Source organism: Monodon monoceros, unplaced genomic scaffold (assembly GCF_005190385.1).
Source record: "Monodon monoceros isolate NGI ecotype Baffin Bay Population unplaced genomic scaffold, NGI_Narwhal_1 Super_Scaffold_9, whole genome shotgun sequence".
In the NCBI taxonomy this organism is placed as follows: domain Eukaryota; kingdom Metazoa; phylum Chordata; class Mammalia; order Artiodactyla; family Monodontidae; genus Monodon; species Monodon monoceros.
In genome coordinates this window covers 17,711,530-17,737,205 of record NW_021703786.1, presented here as the reverse complement: position 1 = coordinate 17,737,205, position 25,676 = coordinate 17,711,530, and the positions used below count along the sequence as shown (strand labels likewise).

At 56.8% G+C, this 25,676-nt stretch overlaps 2 protein-coding genes across 3 annotated transcripts; one reads left to right on the top strand and one right to left on the bottom strand.

Annotated features, from left to right (window-relative positions):
* Positions 1 to 169: 169 nt before the first annotated feature.
* On the bottom strand, positions 170 to 17,567 carry FKBP10 (FKBP prolyl isomerase 10). 2 transcript variants are annotated; one of them, XM_029213047.1, is made up of 11 exons: positions 17,550 to 17,567; positions 7,675 to 7,761; positions 4,916 to 5,061; positions 4,399 to 4,588; positions 4,139 to 4,284; positions 3,527 to 3,716; positions 3,274 to 3,419; positions 2,483 to 2,675; positions 2,024 to 2,166; positions 1,636 to 1,799; positions 170 to 1,263 (listed from the first exon to the last, which is right to left on the bottom strand). In XM_029213047.1, exons 2-11 carry the CDS (start codon positions 7,737 to 7,739, stop codon positions 1,078 to 1,080), a joined length of 1,569 nt encoding a protein of 522 aa, XP_029068880.1. In that variant the 5' UTR covers positions 7,740 to 7,761; positions 17,550 to 17,567; the 3' UTR covers positions 170 to 1,077. The 2 variants fall into 2 exon arrangements, with proteins under 2 accessions (XP_029068880.1, XP_029068879.1); XM_029213046.1 differs by lacking the exon at positions 17,550 to 17,567 and having other exon boundaries at positions 7,675 to 7,968.
* Positions 8,408 to 15,110, top strand: P3H4 (prolyl 3-hydroxylase family member 4 (non-enzymatic)). The gene is made up of 8 exons (XM_029213049.1): positions 8,408 to 9,542; positions 9,655 to 9,807; positions 9,927 to 10,098; positions 10,828 to 10,956; positions 11,844 to 11,989; positions 12,637 to 12,720; positions 14,188 to 14,332; positions 14,658 to 15,110. Exons 1-8 carry the CDS (start codon positions 9,060 to 9,062, stop codon positions 14,678 to 14,680), a joined length of 1,335 nt encoding a protein of 444 aa, XP_029068882.1. The 5' UTR covers positions 8,408 to 9,059; the 3' UTR covers positions 14,681 to 15,110.
* Positions 17,568 to 25,676: the final 8,109 nt, after the last annotated feature.

The window sequence follows — 25,676 nt, the reverse complement described above, 5'->3', positions numbered from 1 at the left end:
CCCCAGCCTCCCTCCATGGTGAGGGCCTCATGGAGGCAGGAGGCTGAGACCTAGGGACACAGGGTCTTGAGCAGAAGGGCCATGGAGATGGCCTGCTTTGCTCCCCTTCCTCCCAACACTTAGGTCTAAGCTTCCCGCCCCCAATCAAGAAAGACTGCATCCCGAGGACTTTGGTTTCGGACGTGTTTTATTTGGCACAAAGGAGAAGGGGGTCTGACACCAGTTTAGCCTTTTGAGTGTGCAGAGCTCTGCCCACCCCCCCCCACCCCCTCAATAATGAGCCCCTTTTCCACATTTATCTCAGCCCCGAACCAAGGATTTCATAGCCCTAAGATCCATCCAAGTAGGTTTCCTCATACCACCCCCCTTCATTTTTCTCTTGTTCTTTGGTCCCTAGAGAAGGCAGCCTTCTTTAGGGATAAAAGGAGACACAAAGCCCAGCCCTGAAGTGCAGCACCCTAGGGGCTCTTCAGCCACCACTGGACGGCAGCGAGGGGGCGTGGGACAGGTGAAGGGAACCGGACAGGTAAGGTAGGGCTGCCCCCCCCCCCGGAACCGTCCCCTTCCCTAGGAACCAGCTGGAGCCGAGGGAGGAAAGCTGGGGGTTCATGTTCCTGGGGAGCTGCCAGGACAGAGGAATGGGGGCTGTGGGCAGGGGCGGGGGGGGGGTGTGGGTTGAGGATGGTGAGGAAAAGTACAGGTAAAGGGGAAGTTTGGGGAGAGAAGGAAATTATGAGCTTGGCCTTCCTCAGTGTCTGGTGACACGGAGGGGAGGTCTGAGCAAGGGGCCAGCAATGACCCCAGCCAACCCCCAAACTCCACCAATCCCCAGATTGGCTTTGTAATTCCAAAACTTTTAAGGAAGGGGTTTGGGGCTGGGAGAGAAAAACCAAATAGAGATCTGTGCTGTGGATTTTACTCTCGGGCAATGGGAAAACCAGAGTTGTCCCCTCTGACCACTTTCTAGAAACTTCCAGACCTCATGCCAGCAGAGGGGAGGGTGACTGTTGGGAAGTCAGCCCCACTGCCCGCTGTCCCCCTCGACGACCTTTGCAGTTGGGCCCAGGCCTCTGCCCTTCAGAGCTCCTCATGGACCCGCTCTTGGTCTTCATCCGACTTCAGCTTGAGTTCCTCGGCGGTGATGTTGCCATCCTGGTTGCGATCCTGATTCTGGAACATGTCTCCTATGGTTTTCTCAGGGTCCTGGCCAGGCAGGAGGCGTCCTTTGCCCTCACTGACTTGAGCCTTGATGAAGGTGGAGAACTGCAGCGAGGAGAGCCAAGGGGAGGGGGAGAGAGCATCCTGCCTGAGCAGCTGTGCTCACCTTGGGACGGGTCCCCAGGCGGAGGCCTTCCAGCGAGGACTGAGGAGAGGAGCTGGTTGGTGCTGCGTCCTGAGGGGGGCGGGGGCGGAGGGCGTGCCCAGCGTCGGGCAGCCACGGGGCAGTGGGCTGCATGTGCCAGAGGCGAAGGCGGGATGAGGGGCTTAAGGCACACGGACCCGCAGAGGGGCAGCAACACGGGTGCAGACAGGATGGTGGACACACACTGTGTTCTCGTTAGATGCCACCGTGCAAGGTGGCTCCTGCCAGGTGACAGCGTGGGAAGGATTACTAGGAGCGAACTCCTCACCCACCTCCTCCGGGGGCACCTCGCCATCCTTGTTGAGGTCCATGTCTTCAAACAGGTTGGCAGGAGGGTCTTCGTGCCACACAAACAGGTAGCCTGTGGGCAGCCCATCCTCCCGGGACATCAGCTCCACCTCAAACAGGAGCACAGCACTTCCAGGAACCCCCCGGGCTGGAGGGAGGAGAGGAGTAGAGAGAGGGAAGGGTCTGGGCCCGGCTTCACTGCCTGCCCAGTGCGCTTCCAGCCTACAGGCCTCGGCTCCTGCCTTGGGAGCTGGAGAGTGGGGCATGGAATGGGAAGCATTGGGAAGGCCTCACTCCTGCCAACAGCCATCCAGGCTCCAGGGGGCAGGGGCAGAGGGGAGGAGGAAAGCCATCAGGCCAGTCTCTGCTCACCTCCGCTCTCTCCATGTGCCAGGTGCGGGGGGACCACCAGCTGCCGCCTCTCTCCCACACACATGCCCTGCAGGCCCGTGTCCAGGCCTTCGATCACCTTGTGGGCGCCCAGAGTCGCCTCCTGAGGGGCCCCGTAGTCGTGGCTGGGGGGAGAGCAGATTCCCGGGTCAGTGCGCATCCAGGGCAGGGTGCGGGGACCCAGCAGTGCAGAGATAGGATCAGTCCCCTTATCTCGTAACTGCCCTGCCGTGTGGCCGGGGGCTCATCTCTCCCTGCTCGTTTCCCTCCACTGAGTAGGAGCAGCTCCCCTACTGCTTACTTCACCCTCCCTCTGCTTGTGGACTTAAGAATTTCAGCTTAGATGGGAACTTAGGGAGGAAGGGTCAGGGGTGCTGCTAGGAGGACTCCCCACGCCTGGGCCCACCCACCTGCCCAGCCCTGGCCCTGCCCCGGACCCACGAGGAGAAGAGTTTGGTGCCATCCAGCAGAGAGCAGTTGTAGTGGTAGCGAACAAAGTCCCCAAGCTTGGCCGTCTCATTGCAGGTCTCCGGGGGCCGGGACAGTGTCTTGATTTCCACTGGATCTGCAGGGTTGTGGAAGTCGATGATGTGGACGTCGAAGATCAGCACAGCAGAGCCAGGAATCTTGTCTCCTGGGGCCAGAATGGGGGCGTGGATCAGCTGGAGTCTAGGAGGGGCTGCTCTAGGTCTCCATGGAGGCCCCAGACCTTCCCCATCCTGGGGTTTTAAACAAGGATGGGATGGGATGTTTGTCCACATAGTCAACTCTTGTAATATACTCTGTGGTGGTGAGGAGGCAGGCGAGGGGAGGGGCACGCCAGCTGGAAGGCCTTTTCCATATGTATCTTGCAACCTCCCAATAACTCACCCTGCTGATTGATGTGATTAGTTCCATTTTACAGGTGAGCACACAAAGGCTTCCAGCAAAGCTGGGACTCAAATCCAGGTCTCTTTGCTTCCCAGGGCTATGCTGTTTCTGTTCTTCCATAACCACCCTCCCTCCCCAAGCTCAGGAGTCGGCTGCCTTTCTCCAGTGTGGAAGGGGAGAAGTGGGGGACTGCCCCCTGGAGAAAAGGATGGAGTCCTTGTGGCAGGAGTTGGGTGGGGGACCAGTTTTTTCGACGAGAGGGGCAGAGCAATGGCTGGAACCCACCCCCTTCGCCCCTGCCCATCAGGGGGAAGGTCAGGAGGAACTGAGGTGTTGGCTTGGGGAACAGGGAGCATGCCTACCAGTCCCGTTCTCCCCATAGGCAAGGTGCGGGGGGATGGTGATTCTCCGGCGCTCCCCCATGCACGAGCCCTGCAGCCCCTGGTCCATCCCTGGGATGACATAGCCCTGCCCCACATAGGTATTGTAGGTGCGGTTTCGGGAGTAGCTGCAATACAAGGCGGGGAGGTGGGCAAGAGAGTCACAGCGGCCCCGCCCTTCCCGCAGCACAGAGCCGCCCCCGGCCCCCACCGTCGTCCTCAGGACCCCCCGGACCTGGAGTCAAAGAGGGTGCCATCCATCAGGGAGCCGTTGTAGTGGTAACGCATGAAGTCCCCAGCCACGGCTCTCCGGACGCAGCCAGGTGGCAGCTCCAGTGTCTCCAGCTGGACCGCGTCCTTTGGGTTGTGGACGTCAATCAGTAGGACTTGGAAGACCAGGGAGGCCTGCGGGGGGATCACAGTCCCTGGGGAAGGGATAGGCTTGAACCATACACGTGGAGAGCAAAGCAGGGCTCTTCTCCACTCAGGAAGGCCTACGTGAGCACCGTGCAAAAAGGTGCTAACCCTGCTTTCCAGAGCCTTTGACGCCCATCAGCAGCCCCGGTTCTTCCCCTGTGAGGCCTGAGCTGAGCTTTCCCCCGGGCCAGCACCAGCCCATATGAGCCTTTGTGTGAATCAGAATAAAGCACCTTTTTTTTTTTGGCTGTGCTTCGAGGCTTGCGGAATCTCAGTTCCCCAACCAGGGATTGAACCCGGACCCCAGCAGTGATAGTGCCGAGTCCTAACCACCCAAGCACCCCTTCTTAGTGAGGTGATCACCAAGGGCTGAACAACTATATGTGGCAGCCCACTTCTAGAGAATCCCCAAGTCCCTGCTCGCCCTCACCATAGCCTTTCTCGCCATAGGCCAGGAATGGAGGGATGACGATCTTCCTTCTCTCTCCAGGACACATGCCCAGCAGCCCCTGGTCCATGCCCTTGATCAGCCAGCCAGAGCCCACGTAGGTGTCGTAAGTGCCACCTCTACTGTAGCTGCAGAGAATGAGGGAGGGGTGAGGCTGCTGTTGGTGGGAGAGGCAGGAAGGCCCCCGACTCTCCGCTGCATGCCACAGTCCCTGGCGCCCCAGGGCTCCTTCCAGCCCTTACCTGGTGTCGAAGGCAGTGCCATCCAGCAGCGTGCCGTTGTAGTGGTAGCGGACAAAGTCGCTGTCCTGGACCATGCGGGGGCAGTGGGGCGGGCGCAGCAAGGTGCTCACCTGCACAGTGTCCGCCTTGTTCCACACATCCAGCAGGACCACATCGAAGTAGAGGGTGGCATCCGGGGGAATAAGCCCCGCTGTGTTTGGTGCAGCCCCCCGGAGTGGGGGGTGGAGTGGAGGTCTGAGCATCCTGCTTGGCCTCCCGCTCCACCATTCTTAGTTCCCCTTCTCCCAGGTCAAGCTAGGATCCTACCCAGGGCCCTATTATTGCCCTTCCTCCCGCCCCAGGGGCAGGAGACAGAAAAGTTTAGTCCCAGACCTGCCGCGCTATTCATTCTGCTGCGCATGCAGTGTGACCTTGGAAAGCCGCTCTCCCTCTCTGAGCTTCAGTTTTCTGGCCCTGGGCCCTTGCTTCTGCCTCCTGGTCTCCTCCACCCCCATGCCTGGGCCCCAGCTCTCCTCACCCACGCCGATGCTGCCATAGCCAAGGTGCGGAGGCACAATGAGGCGTCGCCGCTCATTGACGCACATGCCCATGAGGCCTCGGTCCATGCCGGTGATGAGGCGCCCCACGCCCACCACGATGGCCACCAAGGTGTGGCGGTCATAGCTGGGGAGGGAGGGGACAGATGGGATACAGTGGCCTCTGCCCATGGTCACATACATGCACAGGTGCACACAAGTGCACACACACACACGCACCATCCCCCTCCCTACACAAAGGTGTAGATCCACAGGCTTCTCAACTCTTCAAGCCTCCCTCCTAGGTGGGCCGTGACTCCCACCTTAATAGGATGGGCTGTTACAAAAGGAAGTCCTCCAGGAGGCCAGGGGCTTTCATCTACCCTGGGGTGGGGGGATGGTGCCAGCAGTCCTTTCTGCTGCTGCTATCTGCTGACAGAAAAGGAGTGGGAAGTGCAGACCCAGGGCGGGGTGGGGGGAGGGGTGTGGGGAGACCAGCTATCCAGCACTTAAATGATAAGGCCGAAGAAATGCTTGGCATTTTGCATTCATTATCTTTTTTAAAATATTTACTTATTCGGCTGCGCCGCATCTTTAGTTGTGGCACTGGGGATCTTCGTTGCGGCATGTGGGCTCTTAGTTGTGGCATGCGGAATCTAGTTCCCTGACCAGGGATCGAACCCGGGCCCCCTGCATTGGGAGCGCGGAGCCTTAACCGTTGGACCACCAGGGAAGTCCCTGCATTCATTACCTTATTTAATTCTCTCCCCTGTGAGGTGGGCATTATTATTATTATTTGCCGCACCACGCAGCTTGTGAGATCTTAGTTCCCCCACCAGGGATCAAAGCCGGGCCAAGCCGGGCCACAGCAGTGAAAGTGCCGAGTCCTAACCACTGGACCACCAGGGAATTCCCGAAACGGGCATTATTGATTTCATTTTTCTTACGAGAAAAATTGAGACTTGAGAGACCAAATGATTTGGCCAAGGTCACACAGCTAATGTTTGGTCTGTTGAACTCCAAAGCCCATGTTTGGGCCACTGCACCATCAATTCACAGAAGAAAGGAAGGGAAAGCAGAGCTGGCTGGGGATAGGGATTGGTTTTCAATTTTGAAAAAGGCTACTCTGAAATCGCCATGGCTTTTACTTGATTTAGTTAGTTTTAAGTTTAAGTTTTAAGCAGTTAAGGAAAGATGGGAGATTATTATTTTGATGGAAGGTGTCATGGGTTGTGAAAGTTTTCCAAGCTCAGCACTGCTTGGATCCAACCTGGATCCAAGAGTCCCCATCAGAATCCCCGATAGGGAGGTCATTCTCCAACTCCCAACCCCTCCTCCACTCCTTGGTGGCCACAGGCTCACAGCTGTACTCCTGTCTACTGCCTATGCCGCATTTTGCCCACTGAGCTGGTTGTACGGCCTGCTTCCTCCACAGTGCCGTTGTGAGAGCCCAAGCATGGCAAGAAGCTTCTACCAGTTAAACACTACCAAAGTTCTCCCCAGAGTCAAGGCTAATTAATGTGTACTGAGCCCGCTTGCAGACCGTAAGGTACTGTGTGACGTTCACTTTCATTCATCATCTTGAGTCCTAACATCAGCCTTAGGAAGTAGGGATGCAGTTGTCCATAGGAAGTAGGGATGCAGTTGTCCATAGGAAGCAGGGATGCAGTTGTCCATAGGAAGCAGGGATGCAGTTGTGCAGACTGTTTTTTAATCTCCTTTTTTTCAGATGAGGAAAGTAAAGCTTAAAGAGGCAAAACTCCTTGTCCATGATCACAGCCTGGGTTTGAGTCCAGGGTCTTGGTCTCAGGAGTTCGTGTTCTCACCCAATAAACTTCCTGCCTCCAAAGCCACTAATTTCTATAGGCCGAGTTGTGTGTGCGACCTGGACCCAAGGTTTAACTGAGGCTGGCCTGGCGTACAGCCCTGCCCCCACCGAGAGAAATGGACTTGCCAGAGCAGACGGAAAGCCTGGACACAGACCAGAAACCCATCTCTCAAACCCCAAGGCTGGCAAGATGGGCGGCAGCACTGACTTGGTCGAGCTAAGATGGAGGGAGATGAGGGTGCGGGATCACGGGGAGAGGGAGGCATGAAAACCCTCGGAGGAGCCCAGGGTGGCATGTGTGACTGTGTGACATGAAGGCAGACAGGGTCCTTACACCAAGCTATGCCCTGCACTCCCTGATCCATCCTGCTGTCTTAGAGTGCCCACCTGCTTTACCCCACTGGCTGCTAAACCCCCCTCCCCCTCCCCCCCAAACTCTACTTACTTCTTCTTCTCTAAACACAAAGGCACTGAAACCTGTGGCTGGAACCAGAAAGGGAGTCAGGGTGGATGGAAAGGTAGAGGGTGCTGGGCTGAGACCACTGGAGGATTCACATGCAGCAGGGACCATGCCCTTCCCCCCAACTCTGTGGGCCAGAAAACCCCCTCTATGTCTTTAAATAGAGCACTGGTAAGTAAATAGAGCAGTTCACCTTGATTCTCAAGCACTCTGAGAGACAGAGGGAGTTTGTGTGAAACAGGGGTCTTCTGAGAGGCGAAGGTTTGAAATTGAGGGCAGGGATGTCTGGGGAGATGGACGTCTAGGAGTCCCCCCACCCAGGGTGCTGTGTTTGAGGTTAGGGGATCACGGTGTGAGTAGGGAGCATGCAGACACAGCTTAAAAGCAGCAACGAGGGAACCCCAGGACTGAGAGAGCTTGGTCCCGGGCTCCGGGAAGGGAAATGGTGAGTCTGGGGGCACCCAAGCCATTACCTCGAGTCAAACTTCTTGCCGTCCTCGAAAGTACCGTTGTAGTGGTAGCGCACAAAATCCCCCATCTGCACTTCTCGGGGACAGGCCCTGGGGATGTGGTACCTCTCGATAACCACATCTTCCAGGGGGCTCCCGGCCGGGCTGGCGCGGCCCAGCCCCCTCCCCACGGCCTGCAGCAGTAGCAGCAGCAGCGACCGGAGGACCGTGTGGCTGGGGCGCCCCGCGCGGAACATGGTGCCTGGAGCTGGGACGGCCGGCAGTGAGGGCGAGCGAGAGAGCCGCCGCCGCCGCCAGACTCCTTGGCCCCCCTCCTCCCCGAGCTGGCTCCCCCTCTTCCTGTCCTCCATCTTCACCCCCGCCCTGGCTGGTCCACGTGGAATGGGGGCTGGGGAGGCTGAGCTGGCGGGGTGGGAGTGGGGGGAAGGGGTGTGGAATTGGAGGAGGAGGGCCAGGCTGATAGCTTTAGAGTACCAGGAAAGCACCACAAAGCCCTCCAGATTTTCCCCCACCCGTACCCTGGGGCTGAGAGACCTGGGAGGGGTAGGGAAGTTCCGGAAAGTTGGGAAAGTCGGAGCCGACTTAAAAAAAAAGTTCAGTCTTTTTTCTGGAGCCCCCCGGGTCCTAAAGCCGGACTGAAGCATCCCTTGTTTCTTTGGCTGGCAACCCCAAATCTAGGTCTCTCCAGGTGGCTGGTGAGGCTCCAAAATCGGAGGGGTATCTCAGTGCTCCTTCCCACCCCTTCTGCCCCAGGGACGGCCTCTCCAGGGACGGGCTGCTTTGTCCTGCAAAAGCTGGACTGCCAGAGGACTTTCTGACGTGGGGATGGAGATCGAGTGGGAGGTGGTGAGAGTGGAGGATGTGCGGGGTAAAACCGGGGGTGTGCCTCCCCGTCGCGGGCTGGGGGGACACTTGCAGGAACCTTTTCGGGGCTGGGAGTGGGGAGTGAGCAGAAGGACCGCTCTGATGGAAGAGCAGGTTCCAGGGCTTGGGTAAAGTAGAGTGAGGTGGCATTTCCCTCAATTTCTCTATATTAAGGTCTCGGGGGCGGGGGGGACTGTCTTTGTGTGGGAGGGGCTTTCTGGGCTCCGCACCCCTGCGGGAACTGTTCCTCCACCCTCTCACCATCTGCCAAGGGGAGGACCCCCAAGGGCAGGAGATCGGAGACTCAGGATAGTGTTGGCTTTCTTAAAAGAGTGGAGACACAGCCCTCGGCCCCTCGGGGGATCTGACTCAAGCCACGACCCCGCCTCGCTGCCCCCGGTACCAGGCGCTAAGACCCAGCGGGCGCGCCGGCCAGTCCCGGGCCCCTGAGCCCGCCAGCCGGCCCGGCAGCTGGGCCGGGACGCCAGCTCGCGGAGGGAAGAGACAGCGGCGCGGAGGGGGCTATGGGTCGGGCGGCGTGGGGGCTGCTGTGGCTGCTGCTGGGCAGCGCCGGGGCACAGTACGAGAAGTACAGCTTCCGGGGCTTCCCGCCCGAGGACCTGATGCCCCTGGCCGCGGCCTACGGGCACGCGCTGGAGCAGTACGAGGGCGAGAGCTGGCGCGAGAGCGCGCGCTACCTCGAGGCCGCGCTGCGGCTGCACCGGCTGCTGCGGGACAGCGAGGCCTTCTGCCACGCCAACTGCAGCGGCCCCGCGCCGCCCGCCACCGCGCCCCCCGGGCCCGCGCCCCCCGGCCCCGACGGCGGCCGCGGCGACGAGTGGGCCCGCGAGCTGCGGCTCTTCGGCCACGTCCTGGAGCGTGCCGCCTGCTTGCGGCGCTGCAAGCGTTCGCTGCCCGCCTTCCAGGTGCCCTACCCGCCGCGCCAGCTGCTGCGCGACTTCCAGAGCCGCCTGCCCTACCAGTACCTGCACTACGCGCAGTTCAAGGTGCGCGCAGCCGGCGGCGCCTCCTAGTCGGGTCTGGGGGAGCGCGGCTCCTCGCGTGTGCTCGGGGCTGCGGGCTCTGGCCCTGCTGACCGGCCCTGTCCCCACGCCGCAGGCGAACCGGCTGGAGAAAGCGGTGGCCGCGGCCTACACCTTCCTTCAGAGGAACCCGAAGCACGAGCTCACCGCCAAGTATCTCAACTACTATCGCGGGCTGCTGGACGCCGCCGACGAGCCCCTCACGGACTTGGAGGCCCAGCCCTATGAGGTGGGGTGCCAGGGTAGGGCCAGCCCTGACGCAATTCCCTGAGTCCCCCATAGGGCCCGTGGGGGAGGGGAGGTGTGGGGGTCCCCTTGACCCCTGTGCCGCGCGTCCCCTCCCCCTAGGCCGTGTTCCTCCGGGCTGTGAAGCTCTACAACAGCGGAGATTTCCGTAGCAGCACCGAGGACATGGAGCGGGCCCTGGCCGAGTACATGGCCGTCTTTGCCCGGTGTCTGGCTGGCTGCGAGGGGGCCCACGAGCAGGTGGACTTCAAGGACTTCTATCCAGCCATAGCAGGTATCTACCCCGGTGGGCATCCCTTTCATCCGCAGGGCCCTGCTTCCCAGAACTTCTAAGGCACCTTAACACAAATATTCATTCCATACACATTTATGGAGCGCCTGCTAAGTGCTTGGGAGGCGGACAGGCATGAGGTGTTATCCCTACCCTCAGACCCTTCAGTCGGCGTTGGCTGAGAGGAACCAACAGAACACCTGCCGCTGGGTGCAGAGGGCTGCGGTAGGGAGTGTCCAAGGTGCTGGGCATCGGTGCAGAGAGGAGGTGACATCCCAAAAGGGTCTGGGGAGGTTGGGTTCATGGGCCTTCCAGGCAGAGGGCAACGCAGGTGCAAAGTTGCTGAGGTGGGAAACGACCCAGCATGTGTGTGCAGATAGCAGTTTGTGGCCAGAAATCACACCTAGTCTGGGGATCCCTAAGGTCGGAGTCCCTCAGCAGGGGCAGAAGGGACTGTCAGCTTCTCTCTTTGGGCTTCAGTCCCACCTCCAGGCCTCACCTGCCAACCTCCCAGTGTGCCCTGGCTTCCTCTGGCTTTGGGGTGGTGGGTGAGCTGTGGGGGTGATAAGTCAGCCCGGGCCACTGTAGGCTTCTGCAGCATCCCTTGTCCCTCGACTGTCTCGTGGGATCAGCAGGCAGAGCTGGGACTGGAAGCCATCGGCCGTCATCCCCGTCAGCGGGATGGAGCTCTTCAGTACACCAGCTCCTCACCGCTGCCACCCCCACCCCCAGATCTCTTTGCAGAATCCCTGCAGTGCAAGGTGGACTGTGAGGCCAACTTGACCCCCAACGTGGGCGGCTACTTCGTGGAGAAGTTCGTGGCCACCATGTATCACTACCTGCAGTTTGCCTACTACAAGTGTGAGCCTCCTGGGGGGCTTGTGGTGGGGGAGAGCACTGCACTGGGAATGAAGCCGAGCCAGAACTGAGGACCCTTGGTGATGGGAGGGAAGGCTGGGGGTGGTGAGGCAGGTGAGAAGCTTGTGGCGGGGAACAGAGAGCAGCCTCAGGGGAGAATGCCAGGGCCTCTTGGGTAAATGACTAGATAGTCAACAACTGCACAGCACTTGACAGTTTACAAAGCCCTGCCACATCTGTTTATCTCACTTGATCCTCTCACAAGCAACCGGTAGCTGGCGTTACTGGACCCATTTTTCAGATGAGGAAGCCGAGGCTCACAGAGGGTAAGGGGCCATTAGTTAACATGGCTAATAAAAAGTAGCACCAGCACTTAAGGCTGTCCTCACTTACGGGGGATTCTGGCATCAGCCGGGGCTAAGATGGTCAATCTCCAGGGTTTCTGCAATGCAGAGATGCCAAGATTCAGACAGGCTGGAGTTGGAGAGGAGGAGCTGAAGACCAAGGGCCAGGAGACCCTTTGTGTTCTAGTTGGCAAACAGGTTGAGGGCTGGGCCACCGGCTTCTGGTTCCCCAGTGCCATCATTCTCCAGCTGTGTGAGCTCAAGCAGTTTACCTGACCTCTCTGTGCCTCAGATTTCTTATCTGTAAAATGGGGATGACAGTAACAGTGAGGCTTAAATGAGTTACATGGGGCATAAGGTAAGTGCCCAGTACATTCTAGCTTGTATTATTATTGGGTGGGGTGAGGCGCCCAACAGGTATTCTGGGAGGCAGCTGGGGAACCAGGGGCACTGGACTAAATTGGGAGATAGGGGTGGGTTAGTTGAGGGTTATCCCTGAAGGTGGGGAAGTGCCAGGGCCACTACTCACTCCTGTCCTGCCTGCAGTGAACGACGTGCGCCAGGCCGCCCGCAGTGCCGCCAGCTACATGCTCTTTGACCCCGAAGACAATGTCATGCAGCAAAACCTGGTGTATTATCGCTTCCACAGGGCCCGCTGGGGCCTGGAGGAGGAGGACTTCCAGCCCAGGGAGGTGGGCATTGCCGAGGCATTCTCAGGATATGCGATTTGATTAAAACAAACAAACCTGGCTTCCTCCAAAGGCAGGGTGAGAAATAAAGAGAAAGAATTTGGGTTGTAGTTGGAGTCCTAGGTTCAAACCTAGCAGCTGTGTGGTCCTGGGAACACTACTGGCCTTTTCTGAATCTGTTGCCTCACCTGCAAAATGGGGGTGGAACAGCCTACGTCTCCAGCACAGTGCCTGGCATGTGGGAGGTAAAAAATATCTGTCCCTGCCTGCTCCCTAACCCACTCTCACCATGCTCACTGCTGGCCTTTGCCCTCCTTCCCCAGGGACCCCATAACCGGGACCAACTGAGGAACCCCTTGGAATTCTAGGGCAAGACTGGCAAATATGGGACACGTGGTACCACTCCCGACTTCCTTGTCAGTAGCAGACATTGCGAATCGATTTAGGCACTCATTCTCGCTGAGCCCTCAGAATCCTTCTTAACCCGGCGCTTCAAGCAGCTGTGATTTTTCGACCAGCATGGGAACTGATACCTGTTCCCTGCTCCTCGAGCCGTGAAAGGGCCAGAGGGCCCAGATCCTAGGAGCTCTGGCTCCTCCACCATCTGGCAGCAGGGCCTGGCTCACCTCACTTTCCTTCCCTCCTCCCAGGAGGCCATGCTCTACCACAACCAGACAGCTGAGCTTCGGGAGCTGCTGGAGTTTGCGCACATGTACCTGCAGTCAGATGACGAGGTAAGTGGCCCCTTGCCCTCCTGGCTTGGGTGGTGATGGACACCCCTTGATCCTCTTCCTGGGGCCGCTGTGCCAAATCTCAGCCTCTGCTCGTGGCAGGCAGCCATTGGGAAGCAGAGGGATTTCACCTGTCCCTTGTTTACAGCTGCCCTCTCCCCACTCCGTGTCCTCACACCCCCCTTCTCTACATGTCTGAATCTCGCTTCTCCTGGGCCCAGCTCTGGTGGCGCCTCCTCCAGAAGCCCTTGCTGTACGTCCTGGCTCTGTCTTCTGGGCTTGCAGTGCCTACTCTGACCGTCTGCGCCTCCCTGGACCGGAGTTACTTACAGCCCTGTCTATCTCACCCCACCCCTTTCTCCAGCCAGTCTCCTAGAGGACTGGGCTCCAGGACAGGGACCAGGTTATTCCCAGCTCTCCCATAGCACCTGGCACAGAGCTGGCCCTCAGAAACTGGGCTTGAATGAACCAGTGAGTGAATGAATGAACACAGGACGCCAGGAAGGAAGGACCACAGTGTGTTATTACATTGATTCTAAATGAGGGTTTGAGAGCCTGAATTCTCTGAGGTGTTGCCGCCCAGTGCTTATTTATCCATCCCCTCCATTGTTCATGCACCCATGCCCCCCCCTCATCAAACGGGGCCAGGTCTGCACAGTGAGCCCCCAGGCTTTGGTGCTTACCAGACTTGGCTCCACCATTTCCCAGTTGGATAGCCTCCAGGCAAGTGTTAGGTAACCCTCTAACTTCCATTTCTTCATCCATGGGATGGAGAGAATAATGGCCATCTTACACTGCTGTGGTGGGAATTCAGTGAGATCTAGTATGTAAATCACTTAGTGTAGAGCTGGCGCATGTAGGTGCTCAGGGGGTGGTAGCCATTTTGATTACTGTTATTTGTTGCTTGCTGTTTGCCAGACACCATGCTTGGGGCTGTGGTAAATTGATGAAAGGCACAGTCCCTCGCCCAATCAGATCACCGTTAGTTCAGTGCAATGGGAGAAGTCAGCATGGGGCACTGGACGAGGCCTCCAGACCCAGCCAGGGTCATCAGCAAGGGCCGCATCCTGGAGCTGATGGCTGATGTTGGAGGGATAAACAAAAGCTATCCAAGCACAGGGGAGTAAAGGTGTTCCTGGCCAGGAAGCAGCATGAGCAGACAGTATTCATGGACTAGCAGTGTTGCCTGTGTATTTACGCTTAAAAGGTGGGCTGTGGAGAGGAAGAACGTTACACCAACCCTGAAGCTCTGCTGGTGGAGCCCCATGCATCAGTTCATTGAGGGGCAGTTTGGGAACAGGACTTAGGGAGAAACCCTCCAGTTATTCCTGTGTGAGGTCTTGAGTGTGACTGGGAAGGAGGGGTTTGGGACCAAGATGGGATGGGAGGGCCCCTTGGCCAGGAAGGGAGCCGATCTGGGTTTGTGCCTGCTATGACCTGGTTTATCCTCCCATCCTGGGGCTGCTCTAGATGGAGCTGAAGGAGACAGAACCGCCCGTGGAGCCTGAGGAGCCCCCGTCTGATGCCGAGTTTGAAGGGGAGGGCGACTACGAGGAAAGCATCTATGCCGACTGGTGGCAGGAGCCAGATGCCAAGGGCGACGAGGCTGAGGCCGGTCAGCGACTTGAGTCCTGGTGGAGGGGCGGGGATGCAGCCTGGGCTGGACGTTAGGGACAGGAGGATCCAAGCACTGGGCTGCAGAGGCTGTGGAGTAGCTGTGCTGGGTGCTGGCACCCCTCTTCTGGGGGCTTCCGGCCTGTTAGCAACCCCTGTCCCACCTGGTAGAGGGGTGGGGGTGACATCCTTCCTGGAGCAGGGACCAGCTGAGACCTGTTCCTGGGGACCCTCACTCCTGCCTGCGCCACCTCCCCGAGGACAGCACCCAGAAACCTGTTGGGGATGGGCAGCTAACCCCAATGCTCTCTCCTTTCATTTTTCAGAGCCGGAGCCTGAACTAGCATAAGAAGAGGGCCCCCGGCACCCCTCAAGAGCTTTGGGAATCCCGGGCCCAGTGGCACCACCCCCACCAGCCTGGGCAGCAACAACAACTATTTATTAAACATGTAAATGGACATAGCTGACCAGGCCCCGTCCTGTCCCAACTGTGAGCACTGCTCCCCAGACCCCTCTTGCCTCCTCTCTGGGTCTCTGGACCACTGGATGATGGTGCCGCAGCCGCTGCCGGCCTGTCCTCCTCCCAGTGTCCTCCCCACCCAGTGGGGCAGTCTCCTGGAGGAGAAGATGCTAGCTCTTCCTAGTCGGGGTCTCAAGCTGAATTGCAGACACAGCAGAGGGGCAGCTGGCATCGCGAAGAACACTGGACCAGGAGTCCAGCGGTTCCTGGCACATTGGCCGTTAGTGCTCAATAAACATTTCTTGTTGAATGAATCACAGCATTGGGGTCCAGACTCCCCTGGGCAGGTCCTTCCCTCCCTCCCTCTGCACCCATCTCCCCTCATCAGTAAATGTGGAGACAGGTGAGGGGCCACAGTTTGGCCTCTGTGGATGGACCCTGGGTGTTTGCAACCACGAGGAGCATCAGCCTGCCATTGCAATCTGCCACTAGGGGGCGTGAGGATGCAGTTCTGCCTGAGTCCTGGCAAGACGGTGGTTTCAGATTTCTAAGGTGGTATGTCCTGTATTTTCCTAGTTCAGCATCGCTTCCCTCAGGGAATGTGGGGAGGGGGGGGGGGGGGGCCAAGGACACTTACTTCCGGTTTTTGCTTTCCAAGAGTTTACTGAGAGCAAGCATGCCCTGCGCTGCCCTCTCTGTCCATTCTCCCATTCATTCCACGGCAGGGAACAGACCCTCTTAGTGGCCAGAGGAACCCTAGGGATACGGCTTGATAACATGAGACTTTGTGGTGGCAGTGGGACTGCCAGACCATCTTGCCCAATCTTGCATTGGCTCTGGGGGGGCAGAGAATTTGGAGGTGGCTACCACCCACCCTGTGATTCCCCCCCACTTCATGTTCCCGAGCAGGGAAGTAGGGGCAAAAGGGGTCTGTCTGGGGAGGGACACCGGGCTAGGGCCAGCCAGGTGACAGTTCTGGCCCACTGCCCACATTTCTGTTCTCCCAGCGGTAGGGTGGTGGAGGACCTTTCTCCTCTTACTGGAAGGTGGAGCGAAAGCTGGTAAGCCCAGTTCTCACCGTCCACACCCCTGCCCAGATGCGCCAGCTGACGTGGCCTGGGCCCTGCCCATCACTGTGTCCAGGAGGACTCCCTGCCCCACCCCATGCCCTTCTCCTGGGCCTTTGGTGAAGATGAAGAAAGGAAGGACAGAGGCGGAGTGTGGAGCACGGGCGGGGTCAAAGCTGGGGACGCCGGTGACCTCACTGCTCCCTTCCTCCCGTAGGTGGGTCTGCAGTGGCAGCGTCTCCAAAGAGCTCCCAGGTACCAGGGCGGCCCTGCCCCACCCCACCCCTCTCAAGCTGCTGTGTTGTCAGCTTTCACCGAGGCCCCGCCCCCTGTTTCTGGGAGGGGCTGCCCTCCGGGGCTGGCCCTCCGGAGGGTGAGGCGTGGGGACGCGCTCCAGCATGCCGGCGTGAGTAGGAGCTCTGGAATCTGGACCGCTGGGTTTGAGTCTGAAAGCGCCTGTGTGCGGGAGCGAGAAGGCCTGTGTGCTTGTGTGTTGGTGTGGATGTGAGCGAGTGTCTGCGTGCACGTGTCTGAGAATGTCCGTGGCAGCGTCGTGGGCGAAAGTGCGGGTTTGCGCATGCGTCCCTGAGGGTGCGCGCATTCGTGACCCTAACCCTAGAATATGTGATTGTACTCAACGCTTATGTATTGGGCACCTACGAGCCGGGTACGTCGCAGGTGTTGGGCATACAATAGTGGGCAAAGCAAGCCAAGCACCCCCTGCCTTCCTGGAGCTTGCATTCCAGCGGGGAGACAGGCAATAAACAAATGTTATAATGAATGAGTTATCTGGCTATGTTAACATAAGTGCGTTGGAAAAATAGAGCAGGGTGAGAGGATCGGGAGAACAGGGCAGGAATGGGGGTACGGTTTAAGAAGTGTGTTAGGGCTTCCCTGGTGGCACAGTGGTTGAGAGTCCGCCTGCCGATGCAGGGGACACGGGGTCGTGCCCCAGTCCGGGAAGATCCCACATGCCGCGGAGCGGCTGGGCCCCCGGAGCCTGTGCTCCGCAACAGGAGAGGCCACAATAGTGAGAGGCCCGCGTACCAAAAAAATAATAAAAAATTTAAAAAAGTGTGTTAAAAAAAAAAGAAGTGTGTTGATGTGTGTGTCCAAGTGTGCATCTGAGGGTGGCATCTGAGGGTGAGGGTGTGTGTGTGTATGTGTGCGCGTGCGCGCGTGTGTCCTGGGAACAGAAGGCCGCCCCTCTCTAGGTACTCACCCCGGCGTTAGCCCAGGCCCTCCCCTTCCAGTGGGCCTTACTCAGCTTCTCCATCCCTGGCAGACACCAGCCACTCCCACCTGTCTCTGATGTCAGTGTCTCCCCATTGCCCGGCCAGCTCCCCAAATCGGTGAGATCGAGTTCTAGCGAGTCCCAGCGAGTCCCAGCGTGGGCCCTCTGGGGCCCTCCAGCCCATTCTCCCAAGCCCACCCAGCCCAGACGCCTTCACCTCCTCCACGTCTCTGTCTCACTCGGTCCTCTCCTTACCCCGCTCCCAGCTACCCACCCAGCACCTCAGCAGCCCTAGCATCTGTAGCAAAATGGCTAGAAGGTTAGAGACAGCCAAAAGGGCACTGGGGATGATGACCTCACACAATAGAGCCAGACTCAGATGTCACAGAGGTGTCCTGGATCCAGAAAGACCCCGTCCCAAGCAAAGCATCACTGCTACAATGTATTGAATACCTACTGTGTGCCGGGCACTTGGCAGGTGCTTTACAGCCTTCAAAACGGTCTTCCGGTTCCTGGACTTCCCTGGCGGTCCGGTGGTTAACACTCCTTGCTTCCACTGCAGGGGGCAAGGGTTCGATCCCTGGTCCGGGAACTAAGGTCCCGCATGCCACGCGGCCAAAACAAACAAAAAACAGTCTTGCAACATAGATATCAATTCCCTTCTGCCACAGGTGAGGCTGAGGAATGAGAGCAACCTGTCCAAGGTCCCTCAAGGCGGGGGGTGCCTGAGCTGGGTTTGAAACATTTCTCCCTAAATCCATGATACTCAGAGAAGGGAGAGAGCAGACAACACCGTGGTCTCCTCTCTCTGGTCCCTGGAGCTGGCTTTGTCCCTTTATGCTGTCAGCTGGGGCTGGGGAGAGGAAGGTGAGGACCAGATGTGGAGACAAAGCCCACACATTGCCACAGCTCACCAAGGGAGGCAGAGAGTTCCAGAAGGGAGAGAGGGAAAGAGGAAGGGTAGGGAGGAAGGGAGGAAAGCAGGAAGGGGAGGAAGGGCAGGCAGTCAAGCCTCACTCTCAGGCCTGATTCCATAGCCCAGTCCCACTTCCTGCTGTTGGCTCCCTGGGATTGGACCAGATGTTAGAGGGCCTGGGGACAGACTCGCTGGGGTCATTTAGACCAGCCTTTTCTTGAATCCTGAGAGGTGATGGCCAATAGAGGCAGGGGAGGGAGGGTCCCATGGGATTCCCCCAAATTCTTGTAAATTCCAGAGGAAGAAAGTCCCCGCTTAGGTTTGAGAACTAGTTCTTGAAGTCTCACCCTAGTGTCCTCCTCAGGGAGAGTACGGTCCCCCTGACTCGCGCTCCTGTGTCAGAAAGCTGTGTCCACTTGGCACTGGGGCCAACCTCATAAGCTTACTGGAGGAGCCCTGGCAGCCACAGGGCCCAAGCCCTGTGCAGCTTCCCCACTCAGGGGCCTTCATCCAGGCCTCCTCTTGCAGCTTCTCTCCAAGGATGGCTCCAGCAGATGGCCCCAAATTCATGGATGGGGAAACTGAGGCCCAGAGAGACTAGATTGGGCTCCCAGGGCTGCATGATAAAACTCCAAGATGACTTGGGGATTAGATGGGAGTATGCTGAGTGCTGGGGCTGCCCACTGGAGCCAGCCCGAGCCCACACTGGGGACACATCACCCCATAATCACCACCTGCCTGGGTGCCAGCTGGCGCCGGGGTGCCCGCATAGCATCTCTTCTGACCCCCAAAAAGCCCTTGTGGTGGGAGCACCTTTCATGCCCATAACTCAGGTGGAGGAACTGAGGTAAAAGGGGGACATGGCTGCTTGTTTACCCCCCTCCCCCGCCCCATATACTTGATCCTCTGCATCTGTGGAAGAACTCACTAAGGTATGTCCCTTGGTAAAGAAGAGGCCAAAAAAAAAAAAAAAGAAGAGGCCAAGAGAACTTGACATTTTCTATTTGGGGTCATCTTTTCAGCTTTCCTTTAACAAGAAGAGTGCTGTGTTATGTTCCTGGAGCAAAGTAAGTGGTGGCCATTTGAGATTCTTTTCTTTTGAGCATTTGGCTAAATCCTGGTGGCTTTCCTGGAGGAGGAGGCTAGGAAGGAGTGAGGTTCAGACAGTCTAACTGGGGAGTGTGGCCTCTTTCCCTGGCCCTGGGTGGGTGTGGGAAGCAGGGGGTCTTTCTGGAGGTTTCACAGCCATGAAGGAGATAACATAAATTTTTTGTTATCTCCAAGTGAGGTTATGCACACAGTTACAGAGACACAGGAATGAAGTCAGAAAATGCTTGTCATGTAACTTTAACCTTTAGCATAATTATTTTGATAACCGTTTGTTTTTGGTAATACCCTGATATCCTCAAAAATGGAAATGTCCCTGGCCTTGGAGCTCCTCCCCGGCCCCCAGCACATACTTTGGATGGAGCTGGCTTCACAGCCGGGTCCAGGCTTCAACAGCCCCCACTCTCCCTGCCCCTCCCCCTCACTACTTCCAGGTTCTCTGCTGGGGCCATAAATTATCCATGAGCTGTATGTTGGCTGCTTCTTCAACTGCAGGCTGAAGTGCTGATGAAATATTCAAGGATCTCAACTCTCAAATTCCCTGGTGGCCGCAGGATGGGACTAGGGAAGCTGGGATTAATGTACAAGGCTAGGGGCCTCCAAACCTTGGCCCTAGTTCCCACCGAGGTGGAGTCCAGGTCAGGGAGACCGGGAAGGCCAATGCGCGGGAGGAGGTGGGGGAAGGGTCTCTTTGCATAATCGATGGCAGTGGGTCTGTGTAGGGCCCTCGCCGGCTTAGAGGGTTTAGAGGAAGTGAGGGAAGGTACTGATTTAGTCCCTGAGGAGGGCCGGCCGGCCCCGGGCTGCCCCACCCCTCCCCCAGCCTTGGCTCTCTAATCCGGAGGTTTGCCTGAAGTCACACCTCCAGCTGACTTCTCCCAAGGTTGGTTCTCATCTGCCCCCCTCCCCCCAACTGCCAGCAGTTTGCTTGTGTGACCTTGGGGAAGTTCCTCTCCTAGCTCCAAATTCAGTGTCCCCAAATATACAAGGAAGGGGACTCTTATTAATGAGTACTCCTCCCTCTTCCCAAGGATTCTCAACAGGTGGGAGAGAAACTCCTGCCGTGTGTGCGTGTGCGCGCGCGCGCGCGCTGACACACATGCACGCATGCGGGCCGGGGAGGGGTGGCCTCTCGGTGGGAAGGGTACCTGTCGGGGCAGGCGTCGCCCCTGGCTTATTGGGGGAGGGAGGGGCAGGCAGGCAGGCTGGCAAGGCGGGTGGGGCCCCAGCTGTGTAAGCCTGTGAGTGGAGTCGCCCAGGCCAGGAACTGGAAGCGGGGTGACTCAAGCGGCAAGGCCTCGTCCCCTCCCTTCCCCCAACCCACTCAGGACGGGGAGAAGGTTGCTCAGAGACCCAGGGAGACCCAGCTCCAGAATAGAATCCTGGTGCTTGGGGCCCTGTCTTTTGGGCTCCTGAAGCCCTGAAATCGTACTTTGGGACGGTTGAGGTAGGTGAGGGGGGAGGAGGGGGCCGCTCGGAGATGGACATTCTCTGGAGAGGTCCTGACCCTCCTCCAGCCTTTCCGTCCACCACCACTGGCCCCTGGTATCTCGCCCTGGCCCGTGCTATTTCTGGCCCATCCTATCTCTGTTTTCTTGTCTCCCTGTTTTCCCTTTGACATTCCATCCCCGCCCACACACCTCGCCTCGCTGGGAAGTATGGCTGGAGCTACCTCTGCTATTAAGAGCCCTCCCCAGGCCGGCTGGGCACACACCCATTGGGCCAGGCCGTGGGCAGCCTCTGGCCTTGAGGTTCCTCCCCTTGGACAAAGGCGAGCAAAAACGGCAGGAGCACACCCACCCTCACCTCTGGGGCCTTGCACCGTCCTGCCCTGTTCCCACTCCTGGCGATGCTTGGGCCAACTCCAGCCAGAGCATTTGGGAGACTCTTCTGTAGCCAATGTCCTCTCCCCAGGCCTGAAGGGGTCACCCTGAGCAAGTCCCCTCACCCAAACGCCAGGGGCAGTGGAAAGGGGCAGCAGTGCAAACGGAGTTGCACAGACATAGATCTACATAAGTTACAAGTCAAGCTAACTGTTCAAAAGTACACCTTATTACTAACAAGGACCTACCGTATAGCACAGGGAACTCTACTAATTTTGTGATAACCTATATGAGAAAAGAATCTGAAGAAGAATGAATATATGTATATGTGTAACCGAATCACTATGCTGTACACCTGAACCTAACACAACATTGTAAATCAACTATAATCCAAAAAAAAGAAAAAATGGATACGTGAAAATGCTTAGAGAAAATGCTGGAAATATACACAACAAAATATGAACAGCGATTATTTAACTATGATGGGAATATAGCTGATTCTTTTTCATTTTTTATACTTAACATGTTTTGTAATAAGGAAGAGAAGAATAAATGTTCTTTTGTTAAAAAAAAAAACAAAAAACATACGCCTTGCCAAGTATACCTCCACCGTGACCTGAAAGCCAGGCTGGAATTCAGACTTCTGACTCCTTCTCAGAACATGGAAGCCTGCAGAAAACTTCTCCCTGACCGCCAGCCCCGGGCCATCTCCCCTCCCCTTCGCAGCCCTGGCTTCCCCCACACCACAAAGGGCCTCCAGCGTGTGGGTGCAGGCACTGCAGCTTGTCCCCGCTGTGTGCATCCCTTTCCCATAACTGCCCCTTGTAGCCCCTTGGCCTACTGTGCTCACACCATGCACGGTGCTGCTATCTGAACAGGAGAAAGAACCTGAGTAAGAGACCCACAGGCCCTAGAAGCACGGTCAGAGCTGGGCACGTACCCGTAGTGTGATCTCCAAGGGCCAAGGCATCAATCTGTGTATGTTCATCCCCTTGGCTCTGTGTGGAGGGACGCGACTGCAGAAGGACCAGAGCAGGGGCCTAGGTGTACGGATGGCTCTGCCCCTTTGCCTGGGACTTTGCCACCCGGGAATGACTTCCACTTGTCCGTGCTCCTTTCCCGCTGCTGTAACGCCAGGGGAGAGCTGCTGGGTGGTGGCAAGGGACCGTCATCAGCCTGAAGTTTAGCGTCCCGTCTGTTTACCTGGTCTTCCTTTATGGAGGCGGCCATCCCTGAGGCCAGGCAGAAGAGGAGGGAAGAAGGCCGTGTGTATTTGAGTGCACTGGGGAGAGAGTGCTGACACGGCTGGGGTTTGTGTGTATGAATCTGTGCCTGTGAGTGTATATCCCTGAGGTGTGAGCATGGAAGGGTGTGTGTGTGTGTGTGTAACGTGTGCAGATCTAAATGTCTACTTGCTTCTGTCTGGGGAAGGGGCCTCCACAGAGAAAGGACTGATTGTGAACAGATAACAGAGACTCATGCACCTCCTTATATGGCCCAGAAGCCTCGTGGAGGTTGAGAAGAAGGGAGAGGAGCTGAGGAGGGCGGCCGGGCTGCCTCGGTCGCCTTTCTCCAGGGAAACGCCTCCCATCCTCCACCGGCTCCCCTCATCAGACGGGCCCCTCTTTGCCAGTAACTCCTGTCTCTGGGGGGACTTGGGAGGGGCCACTTGATGCCCTTTCCTCCTTTACTCTGAGGCTCCACAAATCTGCAAGGTTGAATTAACTATATGTGTTCTTGGTGGCCCAAAGTCTCCGCTTCCACTGAGCTCTGGGCAAGAGAAATTAGTTTAAACTGCAGGGATATGAATTAGGGCTAGACACCAGAAGGAATTTACCAGTGTTAGAATAAGGACACAAGGGTATTCATATAAGGGAGGCTGGAGAATCTCCTTTCCTGGACATTTGTCAAACAGAGAAGTCCCTGCCTTTAAAGGTTTGGAGGCAGGGGACTGGGTAAGATGGTCTTGTGGCCTTTCCTTCAAGTTCAAGCTACAGAGGAGACTGTGGCCACAGGGACTCTCATCCCTATCCCTAGGCACCTCCTTGCCCCATGAGACCAAATCCCCTACACAGACAGCTGATTCTAGTAAACATCATTTTCTGATTCTTTTCTGTATCCTACAGATGAATCCTCAGTGCCTAGCAGGCAACAGTAGGTGCTTAATAAACGTGCAGAAACTCCCTTGATGTGGGAGATGCAGCTCTCAGCCCAGTCTTTCCTGCTGCTGTGGTGATGCCTCCACCCAGTCTCAGGCTGAGTTTTGGGGCCAGCTTGTTGCAGCATGTTCTAGGCTGACATGCAGGGAGAATTCTGGGGACACACACACAAACACACAGGCTTTATTCTGAAGCCTTATTTCTGTCTCTCCACCCCACCCAGGCTTCTCCACCCCTTTGCAGTCAAACAACCTACTGAAGTCAGGAGAAAGGAAGGGGTTAAGCCAGGCTTAGGTCTGGACGTGTGTGTGTGTGTCACCTTGTGTGGGTGCGTGAAGTGGGCAGGGGAAAATGGGAGGTGGGAGAGGAATGAAGAGAAACGCTGGAGGGGGCAGCAGCCTAGGATTGGGAGCTCTTTTCCTCCCAAGCTGGGGGCTGGCTGCTGCATGGCGCGGCAGGGTGGCAAGCAGGTAGATGGGGCACAGGGAAGGTAGGGAGAAAGAAGTTGGGGAGTAGGGGAAACAAAGCACAGGGCAGTGGCCAGGGCATGTGGATGGTAACTGGCTGGGGATGTTGATGTCTCCTTGGCCCCTTCCAGGAAGACTTGGATGGCACAAGCCTCAGAAGTGAGACTGTTTTGCCATCATTCCTTTCTCTGGTGGAGAAAGTGGTCAAGGATGGACATGCCTCCATCCAGCCCATCCTGAGGGCTAGCTTTGGGGATGTAACGGTTTCTTGAGCGGGGGACCCTTTCCTGAACAATCACCCCTCCAACACCGACACGCATGGAGTGGCTAAGATGACCTGTTTACACTTGGCCCTCTGGAAGCCCTTTGAGGGTTGGGGTCATTTTGATTTTCCCTGTCACCAGGGTCTAACCCAGTGTCTAGTATACAGTTGGTGCTCAATACTTGTGTGTTTTTAAAAAAAATAAATTTATTTATTTTTGGCTGTGTTGGGTCTTCGTTGCTGCTCACGGGCTTTCTCTAGTTGCAGCGAGCGGGGTCTACGCTTCATTGTGGTGCACAGGCTACTCATTTCGGTGGCTTCTTTTGTTGTGGAGCACGGGTTCTAGGAGTGAGGGCTTCAGTAGTTGCAGCACGCAGGCTCAGCAGCTGTGGCTCATGGGCTCTAGAGCGCAGGCTCAGTAGTTGTGGTGCATGGGCTTAGTTGCTCCGCGGCATGTGGGTTCCTCCAGACCAGGGCTCGAACCCATGTCCCCTGCATTGGCAGGCGGATTCTTAACCACTGCGCCACCAGGGAAGCCCAATACTTGTGTTAATAAATGAATGTCTGTAAGACCCTTGGCACACTGTACAGCAGGCATTCACTTCATCAACCACAGAAAGACCCTTGTCTTCTCAACCCGCCTACTGGGAAGTTCTTTCTTTTTTTTTTCGCTGCGGAGCACAGGCTCCGGACGCGCAGGCTCAGCGGCCATGGCTCACGGGCCCAGCCGCTCCGCGGCATGTGGGATCTTCCCGGACCGGGGCACGTAACCCTTGTCCCCTGCATCGGCAGGCGGACTCTCAACCACTGCGCCACCAGGGAAGCCCTCTTTTTTTTTTTTTAAATTTATTTATTTTACTTATTTATTTTTGGCTGTGTTGGGTCTTCGTTGCTGCACGCGGGCTTTCTCTAGTTGTGGCGAGTGGGAGCTACTCTTCGTTGTGGTGCGCGGGCTTCTCATTGCGGTGGCTTCCCTTGTTGCGGAGCATGGATTCTAGGCATGTGGGCTTCAGTTGTGGCTCGCGGGCTCTAGAGCGCAGGCTCAGTAGTTGTGGTGCACGGGCTTAGTTGCTCCGCGGCATGTGGGATCCTCCAGACCAGGGCTCGAACCCGTGTCCCCTGCATTGGCAGGCGGATTCTTAACCACTGCGCCACCAGAGAAGCCCTGGGAAGTTCTTTCTGATAACTAACCCAGACTTCCACTACTGAGGGGCCTGCTGCCCCATTTCTTTAATGCCAGTGTTGATGTCCTTTAGATCTGCTGCCTGACTTTTTCCAAACCCACCAATACTTTCTCTTTGACACACATCGTGGCTCTTCTGCCTCTCCCCAGAATATTCATTTTTGCCTTTTCCCCAGCCCCTCCCCACTGCTTTGACATTTTATGTCTATGCTATTATTCCACCAGGAGAGCATGTGGTTTGGTGGACCTTGAAGTTAGAAAAGGGGTCTAGTTTAGGATGTGCCATTTTCTAGTTTTGTCATCTCTCTGAAGCAGTTTCCCCATCTTTGAAATGAGGACCATTTTGTTGCCCTAACAATTTTTCAGAATTGTCATGAGAATTTTTTTTTAAAAACCCATCATTAATTTAACTTTAAGTTTTAGCAGTTGTCCAAGTGACTTCACAAAACTTCCTTCACCCCCATGAGAGAGAGATGTAGCTCATAAACCCATTTTACAGGTGTGGAGAAACAGGGTGAAAGACAAGTAATTTGCCTAAGATCATATAGCTACTAAGTAGCAGAACCCGAATCCAGGACTTCTAATTGTAAAGCTCATGAGCACTCCATCTTTTGGGAAAAAAAATCCCAGCCCAGAAAAAAAAGCCTATGAAATGCTATACTAATAC

Bases quoted from the DNA above. Each gene is read 5' to 3' on its own strand.
- P3H4 (XM_029213049.1), top strand. From the start codon at position 9,060: ATGGGTCGGGCGGCGTGGGGGCTGCTGTGGCTGCTGCTGGGCAGCGCC. The intron at 9,808-9,926 runs GTGGGGTGCCAG...CCCTCCCCCTAG, and splicing joins TGGAGGCCCAGCCCTATGAG to GCCGTGTTCCTCCGGGCTGT. The intron at 14,333-14,657 runs GTCAGCGACTTG...TTCATTTTTCAG, and splicing joins GGGCGACGAGGCTGAGGCCG to AGCCGGAGCCTGAACTAGCA.
- FKBP10 (XM_029213046.1), bottom strand. From the start codon at position 7,907: ATGTTCCGCGCGGGGCGCCCCAGCCACACGGTCCTCCGGTCGCTGCTG. The intron at 2,676-3,273 runs GTAGGCATGCTC...TTCTGGCCCCAG, and splicing joins CTATGGGGAGAACGGGACTG to GAGACAAGATTCCTGGCTCT. The intron at 2,167-2,482 runs GTGGGTCCGGGG...CTCTCCCCCCAG, and splicing joins GGCACCAAACTCTTCTCCTC to CCACGACTACGGGGCCCCTC.